This window comes from Coptis chinensis, chromosome 4, assembly GCF_015680905.1.
Source record: "Coptis chinensis isolate HL-2020 chromosome 4, ASM1568090v1, whole genome shotgun sequence".
In the NCBI taxonomy this organism is placed as follows: Eukaryota; Viridiplantae; Streptophyta; class Magnoliopsida; order Ranunculales; family Ranunculaceae; genus Coptis; species Coptis chinensis.
This window is the reverse complement of record NC_141459.1, coordinates 30,393,777-30,409,724: the sequence shown is the minus strand read 5'-3', so window position 1 is coordinate 30,409,724 and position 15,948 is coordinate 30,393,777. Positions and strand designations below refer to the sequence as shown.

Sequence of the window (15,948 nt, the reverse complement as noted above, 5' to 3'; positions counted from 1 at the left end):
CCATCCGAGTAATAGGCATTAGCATGGATCAATGTACTGATTTACTAGAAGACCAACTCTATTCTCTATAACAGACCTTGTATACAATCCTCACGGTGCTAAGTTGCTGTTGTTTAAAAAAAAAAAACTTCTTTGCTACACAGGCTTTGCCCATGTAACAAAGAGAGGGCAATGTTCCGGCCCCCACAAATGTGGCCCAATAAAAGCCCAATTCAATATAAAGTCCATGCTACAAAAAAGTCTACGCTCAAATCCCATGCTACAAAAAAGCCCACGCTCAGAACTTTGCTACTAAAAATCCCACACTCAGAGCTTATCTAAAAAAAGCCCACGCTCAAAGCCCATGCTACAAAAAAGTCCACACTCAAAGCCCATGCTCAGAACTTTGCTACAAAAAAGCCCACGCTCAGAGCCCATGCTAAGAGCTTATCTACAAAAAGCCCACGCTCAAAGCCTACATACCTACACGTAAAATCAATATCAATTGCACACATGTTTTGCGAGTCAGACAACTTCTACCAACTACATCCCACACAGTTGTTCGCTAGTTCTCCAACTTCATCCCACGAGCTGATAGTTCTCCCACCAGTTCTCCAACTTCATCCCACGAGCTGACAGTTGTCCGCCAGTTCTCCAACTTCATCCCACGAGCTGACAGTTCTCTCGCCAGTTCTCCAACTTCAACCCACGAGCTGACAGTTCTCCCGCCAGTTCTCCAACTTCATCCCACGAGCTGACAGTTCTCCCGCCAGTTCTCCAACTTCAACCCATGAGCTGACAGTTCTCCCGCCAGTTCTCCAACTTCATCCCACGAGCTGACATTTCTCGCCAGTTCTCCAACTTCAACCCACGAGCTGCCAGTTCTCCCACCAGTTCTCCAACTTCATCCCACGAGCTGACAGTTTTCCGCCAGTTCTCCAACTTCAACCCACGAGCTGACAGTTCTCCCGCCAGTTCTCCAACTTCATCCCACGAGTTGACAGTTGTCCCGCCAGCTCTCCAACTTCATCCCATGATTGGACAGTTCTCCCGCCAGTTATCCAACTTCATCCCACAATTGGAATATTGGGGAACGAGGAAGTAATTATCACCAATCCGACCTATAAAATCGAACCTTCGCCATTTTTCCAGAACTACGCAATTGAGACTTGATCCCAAACAATATCTTTGGGTACGTAGACAACTTCAAAACCGAAGTCCATTCTCATCTTTCCCCAATCACCATCTCCTTCACCATCTCCAAAAAACATTACTTCCAACCCTCAACTGCTGTGTTTTGGCAAATTTTGCTGAAACACCTATAATCTTCGAGACACCACTGTTGCCCATCTTCACTTCACCATATTCACCATAGTTGTAGTTAGTGAAGAATTCCCTGTGTGGTGTGACGTGATAGGATGCTCTTGTATCTATCACCCACTCTGTATCCTAGCATGAGGTGCTAAGACAACACACACCACAATCTGACATAATTCCCACTAGGTCGTCGACTAGTGCGGTAGTATCTCTGCCTATGTTTCTGTTCCTATGCACCATGTCTTCATGTACACAGTTATTTTTCTCATCCATCTTCAGTGTTCTGCACTCATATCTGAAGTGACCCTTGGTGGCACAATAGTAACATTGTCTCTCTGCCTTAGGAGTTCTAGCTTCACCCCTAGATTTACTTCTGTCATCACTTCTAGAACGAGATGGTTTTCTGTTTATACCTCTTCCCCGTTTCTCTATGACAAGGATCTCTGAGTGAGAGGAGCTGTCTTTTGAACTCTTTCTAGTCTCCTCATTCAACAAAGACGCGGTAGCCATCTCCATGGTAACGATTCCATCTTTGGCTGCTCCGTGTAGAGAGACTGCTAATGCTTTCGGGTAGAGAGCCAAATAGAAACAAAGCCTCAACTTCGTCTCCCAAATTAATCTTCATCAAATGCATCTAATTGATGGTATTCTATACTTCGTTAAGATGCTAAGACATTGAAGAACCTTCTTGGTACTTCGTGTTGGCAAACTTTTTAATGACTAGAACTTTGTTTCCGCCCGACTTCCTCTCAGAGAGGTCTTCGAGTTTCTTCTATAAGCCAAAAGTTGTAGTCTCTTGGGATACATGGTGAAAGACACTGTCGTCAATCCACTGTCGAATGTACCCAATTGCTTTTCTGTCAAGCTTGCTCTACTCAGCCACAACAATCGTTTCCGATCTTTCTCTTCCATTCTCAATAGGTTGTGCCAAGTCCTTGCAATAAAGCAAGTCTTCTATCTTGGCTTTCCAAATGGTGTAGTTCTTCCTATTCAGACTTGTCATCCGAGTGTTTCACGGAATTGTCCATCTCTACAAGTTATTTAAACTCAAATATTCTCTCAGGCGTTTTGTCAAACACCTTCCGACCAAGATTTGGATAACACCCTAGGCTAATCTAACCTGGTTATGATACCACTTGTTGGGGTTAATCACCGATACCAATCGATTCCCCACTACACAGATAACTTGTATTTGAACAATAACCACTCCAATCAACAATCTAAATATTCCATACAACCAAACTAACATGCCCAACTCGCTAAACAACTATTAACAACAGATAATAATGTAAAGCAGTAAAAGCAAACCATAACACAAAGATATACCGTGGTTCGGCCAATGGTGCCTACTTCCACAAAAGCTTGTCCTTTTATAAAATGGGAAGGAAGATCACAATCACTCTTTGTAGTCTCTCACCTTACTAGATCACTCCTCTCTCTTTACAGGCTTGTATCTCTGTAAATGTTATCTCTCAATCTTGATAGCTTTCAAGATTGGGTTTTCTCTGACTTATGTGTTGTCTCTTGTATGTTAGGTTTTGCCAAAAACCCTAACATATAATGTAAAACTCGCGGTTCCGCAAAAATAGAATCCTACCAAATTAGGCATGGGCGCGTGGCGCACTCAGAATTGTTCTACAACGGGCGCGGGGCGCGTTCTTGCCTTGGACAATGTCCAGGCGCTTGAGCATGGGGTGCGCTTTAGATTTGCCTGTGGAGGGCGTGTGACGCGCTCTTGCCTGAGTCGATGTCCAGGCGCTTGAGCGCGGGGCGTGCTCTTGCTTTTCCACACAAGCTGAACTGATTTCTCTCCTCTCCTTATGTGAGGGATAACTCCAACAAGATGTCCCCACCTTGAATATCTTGATCTTCTACAGTGTGGTGATGTTTGGTTGGCAAAGCGTAGAATAAAGAAGCGTCTAAATAAAATCAAAGTAGTAAGGTATCCAGATGATCCCTTTTACGACTAGGAGCGTGAAGTATGGGGATTATATTATAGGAGTGATTTGCAACTACTTCTTTGGATCGAACGACTTTATTTTATTTTCAAGACTGTTTAGATCACAGGGGATTAAGGCTCATCATTTGCTCTTATTAAAAGCCTTTTAGGTACAATGCATATTATTATTATATTAGACAGACTAAACATCTTTTGTTTTTTTGTTTTTTATTTTTCAACAAATAAGCTAGGGTTAGACCGACCTTCACCTGTATTAAATTCAAGAACTGCTTACATAGACATATCCACTGACATCCTCTTTTACATAGGCGTATAAATCTATATCTAGAGGATGTCCAAAATGGACCGTACAAAAGCTATTTTCCTGCGCTAGCAACATGCCCATGAACTAACAACCTAGGAGTACAGTAAGGTGAGATTTATTTGTGCATCTTGCAATCAAGTTCAGGACTAGTTTTATGGCATGTTTATCAATCTGTTTATAAGATGGTTAATTCTTTTGAGTAAGCTATACAGTCTTTAGCTGGAATTGAGCATGTTGCTTTCCATATCTTGGTTTATATCTAGTGTCTTGGAAAAATTTGAATTGTACTGAAAACACCCTTAATTGTTTTGGATTATGCTTAGTTATTTGTGTAGTGGGAGTTTGTTCATTGTTTGTATATTCTCATTAATGATGTTTGATAATGTGAGATGTATGTAGTTGTCTCTTTGGTGATCTGTTGATACTAACTAAGATCAAATGGATTTGATCTAGAACTTAGGTTTGAATGATGTAGAAATGAAGATTGAAATGAATAAAACTAAAGCTTTTCTATTGAATATCAATGGTGGTTATATAATCGCTCTGTTTTCTCTCTTTCTCTCTCAAGTTTATGACAATTTTTGTGGGGGGAAGATAATGATCTCTTTTTTATGATTGAGTCTTTATATAGTGTTTCCAACCAGCTTTGACCTAATCAGATCATGATGTGTGTCAATCTTCTTCTTCCTCCTTTTTCTTCCCGCTCAAACCAGCTGCAGCATATCAAACTAACAAAGATATCTCGAGTTAGTTATGGCATTACAGGCTGAAATATCGGCCTGACGATATTTGCCCACGGCATCGCCCCCTCTCAAAACTTTCAAATTTCAAACTCGAAAATTTGAATGTTTCGAGAATCAACAGTGAAAAAAATCAAATTTAGAAAATTGAAATTCAAAAACTCAAGTGGTTATTGTTTGGAAATGAAAAGTCGTGCCTAATTTGTCAGTATATAAACTTGATGTCCCTTTCTCTCTCTTAAATTATTTGCAAAACTCAAACCTCCAAACCCCACCGCATTAACAAATCTTTCGAAAGCTTTGGTTTGTACTTATTCACTGACAGATCTTTAAAGTATCTGGAAACTCCTGCAAATTTTATACATTACTTTTTATTCTATCAGTTCATCCCTAACCTCGCGTCTGTTCCTCTTCTCTTTCTCAAATTAAGAGGGCTAGGGTTAGGGTTTGAACTCGAACGTTTTATGTTCACTATTGTTGTATTAGTTAGATTTTTTAATTATATATTTTTATTTGTTTCAGTATGGCTAAGAGAAAAACTTGTGTTAATTTTAGGCGAATCGTCTCGAAACAATCCTGGCTTCGACGTCAAGAGCGTATACTTTCGAGACAAAACCCATCACCTCAAACCTCGTCACCGTCACCACGAAATCTTGATACATGTGAAATAAATAATATAATATATAATTGTACGGAGTATAATGATAGCAGTACCGATAAAGGATATGATTATAATAAAAAATTTATTGTTTCTAGTGATACCGATATGTCAAGTGAAGGTATCGAGTCTGAAGATAGAATTAGGTCTTCTTCCTCAGCCTCGACATCACAAAGGACTGATACCGATAAACCAGCATGGCAACCAACGTATCTTGTTGCTGGCCTACCATGCCACCCTTTCGAAACTGTGACCTTAGAATCGGAGTGTGAAATTACAGAAGATAATAGTATATGGAGTCGAGGTTTGAATCCCAACTTTCCAAAAAGACCTAACCTAGATTTGGTTAGAGCCGCATACCAGATACCAGATAATGTCACTCTTCGACATTATGCTGGAGCTAGGAAAGGGACCAGATGCCAAATGGTGATGCCCAGTCAATCATTATTACTGTTGGGCTACTAGTTGCTAGTTTACGACTCCCCTTGACTGACCTCGATCGAGAGGTATTAAACCACTTGACCATCTCTCCAGGCCAAGGTATGGGCAATTTTTGGAGATTGATGTATATCTGCAACTTATACAATGCCCATCTTGATCCCGACACGCAGAGATCCCAAAAAATTAGACTTGCCAATATTTTGAACCATTATACTTTTGTTGAACGTACTGAAAAACCCAAGAATGGTCCAGCAGAGCCTAGTGGCTATTTTTGCCCCTAGAAACGAAGCATCCGATCGACTATGTATCATAAGAGTGAACCGGGATAGCGAATGTAGACGACATCTCTACCATCTCATCATTTCTGGTAAATGGGAATCATCCAGATCTATCGCCGTTCCTACTTTGGTGCACCATGTATTTAATCTTGGAGGTACGTTACCTATTATAACCATTTTGACCAAACAATAAACACATTTTCCAACATTCCATCTTGAACATTTTTCTGATTGGCATATATTTGTGCCATTGTTTCAGTTCTAAGACCTGCCACTTCGAGAAATCGTGGAGATTATGCTAGAGTAGTGGAGCTTCTGAAAGGCACTAACGCTGAAATAAAAGCCATAACTGATGCTGATAAATATGGAAATCCTACACCAAATGTCACCCTTCATGATATTGACAACTATCTTCCTCTTCTCTATAATTTAAAAAGCAGCGGGTTCAAAACAGATAAAACTCGAGGTCGAGGTCAAGATCAATCTCGAGGTCAAAATCCTTTCCCTTCCCATACTGCCCAAGGTTCATTACGACCTTGTTCTTTTGAAAAAAAAATTAGAAAAACTTTTGATTCCTCTAAATTACCTGATAACACTCCTCGATGTTATTTTGATTATATACTTAATGGCTTTATTATGACTGAAGATCTTTTTCCCAAAATCAAACAAGAAGTTCCAGACTTCTATAATTATCCACTTTTGCAAGATGTGTTTGATCACCACTGCTTATTGTACACAGATATGGCCTCTCGAATCCCCCGTGATAAGAAAAATGTAACCAGCGATTTTCTGGTCTCGAAAAAATCAACTGGAGGTAGCTCCTCCCAGGCTCCCACTCCTTCCAAAGAAAAAGATACTGATACTCACCATCATCAAAAGAAAAGAAAACAACCTTCTCCCATTGAAGTGTTGCCTGATGTCGAGACATAAAAAGTTTTGAAGACTACAACATCTAAAGCACCTGCCTCGGTGCCAGTTAAACCTCTAGTTGCTCCCTCAACTAATGTTCATCCTAAATCTGATGCTTCTTCCTCTTATGCTAAGGTTTTTGTGCCATATTTGGTTATGCGCAATAATAAGAGGATTCTAAAATCTTCTTCTTTATTTGGTGAGCCTTCGACACCTGGACTCGGTGAGGCTATTGTACTGAACACCATTCTTCCTCGAGATCGATCAGCAATGGCTGAAATTTCGATCACTGAACAATTCCAAATCATGAGTACTTCGCTTGAAAAGGTATATATATACCTTTTACCTTGCCCTTATAACTATGGAACCATTATTTTTAATGCACCCATCTCTTGTATTCTTGATTGTAGTTTAAAGTTGTTGTTGTCAATCAATTCGAGACCGATATGACTACCTTCAACCATTACAGGGAAGAAAATGAAAAACTGAAGAAGGACTTTGAACGCCTCCAACACTCTTTTGAAGAGGAAAAGAAAAAACACATGCTCTCATTATTACCAAACTTGGCTCATCAGAAACAGCTCGAAAAGCTGCTATTGATGATTTGATTTTTTTTTTGATGAAAATGCCAAGTTGGTGGACAAAATGAATGCCTCATATGAACAGATGACAGCTAAATATGAGAAAGAAAAAATTGAAATTGAGAAAGAAAAAACTGAGCTCGTAGCCCTACTAGCCCAGGCCGATGCCGATCTGGTTGAAGCTGATGAACACATAGATTATTGCATCACCACCGTGAAGAGTTTCAGGCCCTATCTTCTCAACATCTTATTGATCAATATAACCTTAATTCTGGTGATGAGAATGTAATTACTTTTGAGGCTGCTATTGAAACTGACAAGGTTGTGGTCGAGACTGATAAAAAGGCTATTTAGATTGATAAGGAAGCAAGTGATGAGGATGTGGAAACAATTTATCCCACTGAGATTGCCCCACCTATCATTCTTGACACATTGCTTTTGATCCCACCACTCTAAAGGGAGTCGCTATCCTTGCTAATGTTGATTTAAGTCTCGAGGCCAGATGCAATGATCTAGACCAAACCAAAACTCCATCTAGAACTAATTGCTTCTTCATGATTTGTTCTAGTTTGTAATATTGATACAATGACTTGTCTGTTTTGCCACATTCTCCTAAATTTTCTTTGAATTATGAAATAGATCTCTTTTGCTCCTTATGGTTTGTTTATATTTACAATATATCTATTAGTAGTTTTTTATACTTAGAAATATTTGAAAAGAAATTTGGAATATCGATACTACTCCACTTAAAAGCAGTATCAATTGATACTTAGCAATATTTAAAAAGAAATTTGGAATTTCAATACTACTCCACTTAAAAGCAATATCAATTGATACTTAACAATATTTAAAAAGAAATTTGGAATTTCGATACTACTCCACTTAAAAACAGTATCAATTGATACTTAGCAATATTTAAAAAGAAATTTGGAATTTCGATACTACTCCACTTAAAAGCAGTATCAATTGATACTTAGCAATATTTAAAAAGAAATTTGGAATTTTGATACTACTCCACTTAAAAGTAGTATCAATTGATACTTAGCAATATTTAAAAAGAAATTTGGAATTTCGATACTACTCCACTTAAAAGTAGTATCAATTTCAACGTAGAATTATTTGAAAAGGAAATGGAAATTTCGATACTACCTCACTTAAAATTAGTATCTATTGGTAACATACCTTGGGTATCGAGATAGCTCTTCAGATACCGTTGCTTTGAACAGGATTTCTTGATCTGGTATCGAGATGAGGATCTACATATCACCAGGATTTTTTCTTTGACCTAGTATCGAGTCAAGGGCACTACAGATACCAGGATTTGAACTAGTAGCTTTGCTTTTGATGACAGTTTTGGTAATGAAACTTGTAATATTTACCCACTAGCTTGAATATTTACTCAACTTAAAGACTCACATTACCAATAATAAATGAATTCATAAAACTGACCCAAAATCTAACATGCATTGAATTAACAGTCGATTAAATTTTAATGAATTATCATTCAACAAATTAACACTCTTAAACCGTCCCGTGCACAGATAACAAAAAATTAAAATTTCAACTAATTACTAATTCCATTAAGCTTCCTTGTTTTCTTGCTAAACATCATTAAATTTCCTCGTTTTCTTGCTAAACACTATTAAATTTCCTCAGTTTTTTTGCGAAACACCATTAAATATCATCATTTCTATAATTTTTTACTTCTTTAAAATGACCCTCAAACTACATGAGTCTAACTTGTTACCTCTTACTGAAAACAACAAATTTCTTAAACAAAATGTCTCATCTTTCATAGTTCCTTATTGTTTTTGTTGTTTTCATGGTTCTCCTTGAGTGGTCTCATTGGTTAAATTGCCCTACCAGTGAGTATTCAAACGAAAAAGAAGAAGAAAAAGAAGAAGGTGAATGGCTTCGAGACCCTTATTGCTATGAAGAAAAAGGTGATGATGGGCATTCAACTGATGGTGATGATGGTAATGAGTATAAGGATGATGAGGCAGATGAGGTAGATGGCGAGGATGAAGATGAGGATGATAATTGATGTTTTCTTTATGTTCTTTACTTTTGAACGTTTGGTTTACTTTTCAATGTTCTATTTTTAAATGAATTATTATCGTACTACTTGTGCCTAAAATATTCAATTTTTTCACATTGCAATAACCAAAAACAAAAATTCCGATGCTACTCCATTTACAAATATTATCAAAAGACACTTGTAATAATTTGGAAATCAAATTGCAATTTCAATACTACTCCCCTCAAAAGTAGGACCGATTTGTACTAAGATATATTTGAATAAAAAATTAAAATTTCGATACTACTTCACTCAAAAATAGTATCCCTTGTGTTACATACCTTAGGAGTTTGCCTATTTGTTCTTTGTCCTGGTATCAAGCATATGACACGACAGATACCAGGATTTTCTTTGAGCTTATTTGATTGTCTCAGGATGATTCTTTACTTGATCTCGATATCATCACGATCTTGACCTGATATCGACATTTCTGCCAATACTAGGATTTTCATCATGATCTTGACCTAATATCGACATTTCTACCAATACCAGGATTTTCATCACGATCTTGACCTGATATCGACATTTTTGCCAAGACCAGGATTTTTTTACCCGAACTCGACATTGCTGCCAAGAACTGAATTTTTTTACCCGAAATCGACATTGCTGCTAAGAACATGATTTTTTTACCTAAACTCGACATTGCTACCAAGAACAAGATTTTTTTACCTGAACTTAATATTGCTGCCAAGAACATGATTTTTTTTACCTAAACTCGACATTGCTGCCAAGAACAAGATTTTTTTACCTGAACTCGACATTGCTGCCAAGAACATGATTTTTTTACTTGGTATTGAGATGAGGATCTATAGATCACCATGATTTTTTCTTTGACCTGGCATCGATATGAGGATTTACAAATCACCAGGATTCTTTCTTTGACTTGGTATCGAGATGAGAATCTACATATCACCATGATTTTTTCTTTGACCTGTTATCAATATATAATTCTACAGATACTAGGATTTACGATATTTGTATAGATATTGCCTTTGGAAATATCAATCTCTTTATTGAATACATAACTTCGAAAATACATCATGACACTTAGAATATTCTTTATGGATAAAATACTTTCAAAGTGCTTACATTTTGAGGTTTTGCTAAGACTTCACCTTGTGCATCTTTCAAGTAATAAGCTCCATTAATCCCTACCTTATGAATGATGTAAGGCCCTTCCCAGTTTGCTGCTAGTTTGTCAGCCCCTTTCTCTTTAGTTGCTTGAGTGACTATTTTCAAGACCAAATCACCTTCCTGAAAATGTCTTTCTCTCACTTTCTTGTTGAAAGTTTTTCTGAGCTGCCGATGGTATGTGTCGAGCCTTAATCTTGCTTGATCTCTTATTTCCTCGAGATTGAGGACTTTTGCTACTATTACTTCATTATTTTGGCAATTCATTAAGACTTTGGTTCTGGATGTCGATACCACTATTTCTAATGGAGTTACTGCTTTCATGTCATAAGCTAATGTGAAAGGAGATTCACCAATGGCAGTTCGAGGTGTCGTTCTATAAGCTCATAGAACATTGTTTAGTTCATCCACTCAAAGACCTTTCTTGTCCTCCAGCTTTTTCTTGATGTTATCCATAATGGTTTTATTCGTTGCCTCAGCTTGCTTGTTACCTTGAGCATAATATGGTGCAAAAGTGAAGTAATTTACCTTGTATGATTCCAAGAAAGCTTTTATTTTTCCTCTCTTAAATTGTGGGTCGTTATCCGATATGATGGCATATGACAATCCATATCGACATATTACCCTTTCAAAGAGAAAATTTATCACATCTTGCTCTTTTATGTGTTGTAACGCTATGGCTTCTACCCATTTGGTGAAATAGTCTGTGACAGCGAGCATAAATCGCCTTTTACCTTTTCCAGGTGTTAGAGGACCGACAATATCCATGCCCCATAGCACAAAAGGCCATGGATTCGATACGCAGTGCAATTCCTCAGCTGGAACATGTATATAACCTTTCCATGTATTTGACATTGAATACACTTTTTTGCATATCGAAAACAATCTCTTCGCATTTAAGGCCAAAAATATCCTTGCCTCGTTATTTTATTTGCCAAAGATCTTCTAGCTGAATGGTTTCCACATTCTCCCTCATGGAGTTCTACAATGATTAGATGTGCATCTTCGCACTACAAGAAATGAGGCTTTTAGCAACACTTCTAAGCGTAGCAAAAAATAGCCTAACCATAGCAAAAGAGCTTTTGCTACGCTTTTTTTGGCGTTGCCAAGATGTTGCAGCTTGTGGCAAGACAAAATATAATGGGCCACACTTCAAGTGTTGCCAATACTCAAACTTTTTTACAACACGAGAAAGCGTTGCCAAAGGCAACAAAGCGTAGCAAATAATTTTTTTTTGAGTTCTCATTTCTAAAATATATAATTATTTATAAAAAAAAAAGCATTAGCAACAGTATAAGCATAGTAGAAAGAGAACAATGGCCACATTTTTCAAAGCGTTGCAAAAGGTATCACATTAGCAACACTTGAAGGCATAGGAGAAAATTAGTTTAGTTTCATATTTAATCCTTTGGCAACACATTTGGCGTTGCAGAAGGTGGTTTGTAAAGATATTTGGAACAAACATTAACAATGCTACAAAACGTGGCAAAAAGAGAAAGCTGCTAATTATTCTTTTTTCATTGTCCACGCTTTATAGTGTAGCAGAAACTTGTACACTTTTGCCCTGTTTTAAAATTGATCTAACCCAACTTTTCTTTTTGAATTTTTAAACATTTATATGAAACAAAACACTAAACCATCAAATAAACTCTAATCCAACAAAATATTTCAACAAAAAGAAGTTATATACTTAATTATCCAAAGTTAAGTACAAAAGTATCATCCAAAATACGTCATCATATGATATTTATCCATCACTGTCCATCATATGATATTGGACTCGCTCCCAAAAATTTCGACCAACTTGTTGCATTCGTTCATTGAAGGGAACCAAAATCCTAGCTCGATCACATCGTTAACAACTTAACACATTAGCCCACTTGAATTCTGCAATGGGAAAGGAGGTGGTGAGACTCGAATATAACTTGATATAAAATAACTATAAATGTACCCATATACAAGGTAACCAAGTAAACTAGTCATTGACAAATTACATACACGATTTTTTTAATTAAAGTAAAACATCGGTATGATAGTTGAATGCAAAATATATAAATACCTAGAATAATTTGAGCAAAATATGTACGGTCGTCGTCAAAGAAGCTGGTCCTACTACATATGCCACTTGCAATTAACACTTATATGTCCATTCATTGTTATTTTTGACATATGATGTGCTGCCAACAAATTAAAGAGAACTTAAGCTTCAAGTTCAACCTACAAGGACTATATGAACAAGACAATAACTTTTGACATGAAACGCCTTAAGCTTCTTAGGCAGACTCATTTTGTAATTTTCCTAGATATTCCATGCTCATAGAAATAAATAAAAATGAAATATCATAAAATAAATAAATATCATGCTCAAGGGGTCTACTATTTCAGTTCACCCAACTAAATAAAACATGTCCCATAAAATACAATACAATGACGTGTCCTGTTTTAACTAAAGGAATCCCCCTCTGTCGACAGAGAGTGGTTCTTAGTGGCCGGTTATAGTAACGTCCCTCTTCTTCCTCCTATCTGCTGGTAAAATCCTCATCTAAGTATAGATTAAGTTCGCAGAGGTTCAAAGGAGTAGTTGGGGATTGTTTGGTTTATGCTGGTAGTTTTCATTGGTTGGAACTAGAGTATGGCTTCTCCTAGTAACCCAAACAAGGATGGGAATACTCGTAGTACCTCTTGGAGCTCGTTGTTTGGTCGAGCTGGATCTGCAGAGTCAAATGTGGCTTTTAAGTCGTTTTCTCCTATTTTTGTTGATGGAGTTGCTCGGTTCCAAAATGATTTCTTTGGAACAAGGCATAAAGGAATGGGATGATTATCTAGTGGGGTATTTTGGATAAGAGAATGTCCTTTTGACCGCGGAAGGAAATCTTGGAGAAAAAGTGGAAATTGAAAGGGTCTTTTGATATTACCACAGACAAGGAACTCTTTTATATGAGTTTTACGAGCTCGGAAGATCGTCAAATGGTGCTGGATGAAGGACCGATTTTTATTGCGGGTAGAGTGTTTGTAGTTAAGCCATGGACAATTGAGGTTGATAACTACAAAAACAAGGTAGCGTCCATTCCTCTGTGGGTTAAGCTGATGGATGTCCCAAAAGAAATGTGGACATTTGATGGACTATCATACCTAGCGAGCTTAGTGGGAGGCACGCCAATGTTTATGGATGATGCAACAGCGAAAAGGAAAAGATTATCCTTTGCGCGATTCTGTATCGAGTTCCCAGTGAACTATGAATACAAAGATGTAATAACTGTTAAGGCTGGGAACCGGGAGGTAGAGATACCATTGGAATACCCATGGAAGCCGAAGTCTTGCACAAACTGTAATAAGTTTGGACATGCGGCAGAGCAGTGTAATGTAAGAACGACTGGGGTATGGCGTAAAAAGGCAATGCAGCGAAATGGGGCTAAAACAATAACAACAGACAGCATAGGGGAGGAAATGTGAGCCAAACGGGGAATGAATATGAAAATGTACAAGGTGATGATAGTGAAGGAACAGAGGAGCGAGCAGTTGTGAGTATAGATACAGAACAAGGGGTGGGGACTGGGAATGTTGACAGTGGTGAGATAACACTGTGTAGCATGGAGGACACTGGCCAGCAGGCCCAGAATCAGATTGTATCACTCAGTACCATAAATGTAGTGACTCCAGGATGCGTTGAGAGCTGTTTTGGAGACCAATCTTCTGAGGCTCTGAGCCGAGGAGCTATACACACGCCTATACAGCACATGAGAGGCATACACCCGGAAGTTAACGTATTCTGTGCAGAGAGAAATATTTTCGAGGAACTGGCAGACCTGGAAGATGATGATATATCTGATGCAGAGCCAGAGTTGTTCGGGGACAAGGTGGTACCGACTAGACCAGAAATAGAAGAAGTGGAGAGGACTGCAGTGCAAACAAGAGCTCAGAAGCAAATAGAAGAGCAGAAAAAGCAGCCTGAGTCAGGGAAGAGAGGAAGGGGGAAGAACAAAGGGAGTGGTAAAAAAAAAAGGCCGTAAATGATTAGACTTTGTAGCTGGAATGTTAGGGAAATAAACGACTGCACGAAAGCGAAGCAGTTGAGGAAATTTATAAAAGAGAATAAAATAAGTTGTATGGGAGTGTTGTAAACCAAGGTTCGAATGGAGAAATTGGCGAGAATTAAAAGTGTAGTGTGTCCGCAATGGCAGTTGGAACATAACTATACAAGTGATGAATATGGGCGCATCTGGATCTGTTGGGACCCAAGTGTATTGACTGTTCAAAAGGAGGTGGAAGGGGGTCAATTTGTGCACTGTAAGGTTACAATTTTGCAGCAAGGCTTCAGCTTTTTGGTAACTTTCGTGTATGCGAGTAATAAGCAGAAAGATAGGCTGATTTTGTGGGAGGAGATAAAGGCCTTAAGTGTAGGTATTCATGGGCCTTGGTGTGTCATGGGAGACTTCAATAATGTGTTATTCTCCCAAGAAAGAATCGGGGATAGAGCTGTACATCCGAGGGAAACGCAGCCGTTCGCAAGTTGTTTGAATGTAGCAGGGCTATTTGAGCATAATGTGTCAGGGTGTTTCTACACTTGGAATAGTGGAGGTGCGAGCATGAGAAAATGGTCGAAGCTGGATAGATGTGTAGTCAATGCTGCCTGGGCAGCTCAGACCGTGGCCACAAGAGTGGAAGTTTTAACCCAGGGGTTATCAGATCACTACCCATTGGTTATGTCGTTCTACAGCCCAGAAAGAAACCATCCCCCATTCAGGTTTTGCAATTTTTGGCTGCTACACAATGATTTCCAGGCGTCGCTAAAGGAGTGTTGGGAAATACCAGATCATGGTAGCCCACCTTTCATGTTGACTAGTAAATTGAAATGCTTAAAGGCTAGTTTGAAAGGGTGGGCAAGATCCTTAAGCAGTGATATTCAAAGGAGGGTCGAAGAAGCAAGAATGCAACTACAGGAAGTGCAAGACTTGCTACATAAGAATCCGGTGGACTGTGCCCTGAGTGCTCATGAGTACGAGCTAAGAGATAAGCTATGTAGCTTGATAAAAATGGAGGAAGCGGATATATTTCACAAAACGGATATTGACTGGTTGTGCTTCGGGGACAAGTGCAGTGCATACTTTTTCAATGCGATAAAGGAAAAAAAAACCCGAAATTCAGTGGGGGTAATTATAGATGCACAAGGTATAAAAAGAGAAGGGAGGAACCATGTAGCAAAGGCGTTTCTACAGTACTATTTGGAGCTGCTGGGAGTGCCCTCGGAAGCTTACTGTGACCCTGGGTTTCTTAATACCCTCACAGTAAAAGAGATCGATTAGGCCACAAGTGATTTTCTTATTGGCCCTATTTCGGCAGACGAGATAAAGGAAGCTTTGTTTGGTATAGAGGACAATAAATCCCCAGGACCGGACGGATTTAATGCCTGTTTCTTCAAAAAGAGCTGGGATGTGATTGGAGCAGAGTTTATCAGATCTATCCAATATATATTCAAACACAGGAAAATTCCTGGAGGCATTAATGCCACATTTCTCTGTCTCATACCGAAGATGAAATATGCAGACTCTGTTGGCTCGTTTCGTCCAATAGCT

General features: G+C 38.5%; 1 protein-coding gene across 1 annotated transcript; it reads left to right on the top strand.

Moving 5' to 3' along the window:
- The first annotated feature begins 14,508 nt into the window (after positions 1-14,508).
- LOC147503141 (uncharacterized) lies at positions 14,509-15,678 on the top strand. The gene has a single exon (XM_086604724.1). It carries the CDS (start codon positions 14,509-14,511, stop codon positions 15,676-15,678), a length of 1,170 nt encoding a protein of 389 aa, XP_086460850.1.
- Positions 15,679-15,948: the final 270 nt, after the last annotated feature.

Bases quoted from the DNA above. Each gene is read 5' to 3' on its own strand.
- LOC147503141 (XM_086604724.1), top strand. From the start codon at position 14,509: ATGGAGAAATTGGCGAGAATTAAAAGTGTAGTGTGTCCGCAATGGCAG.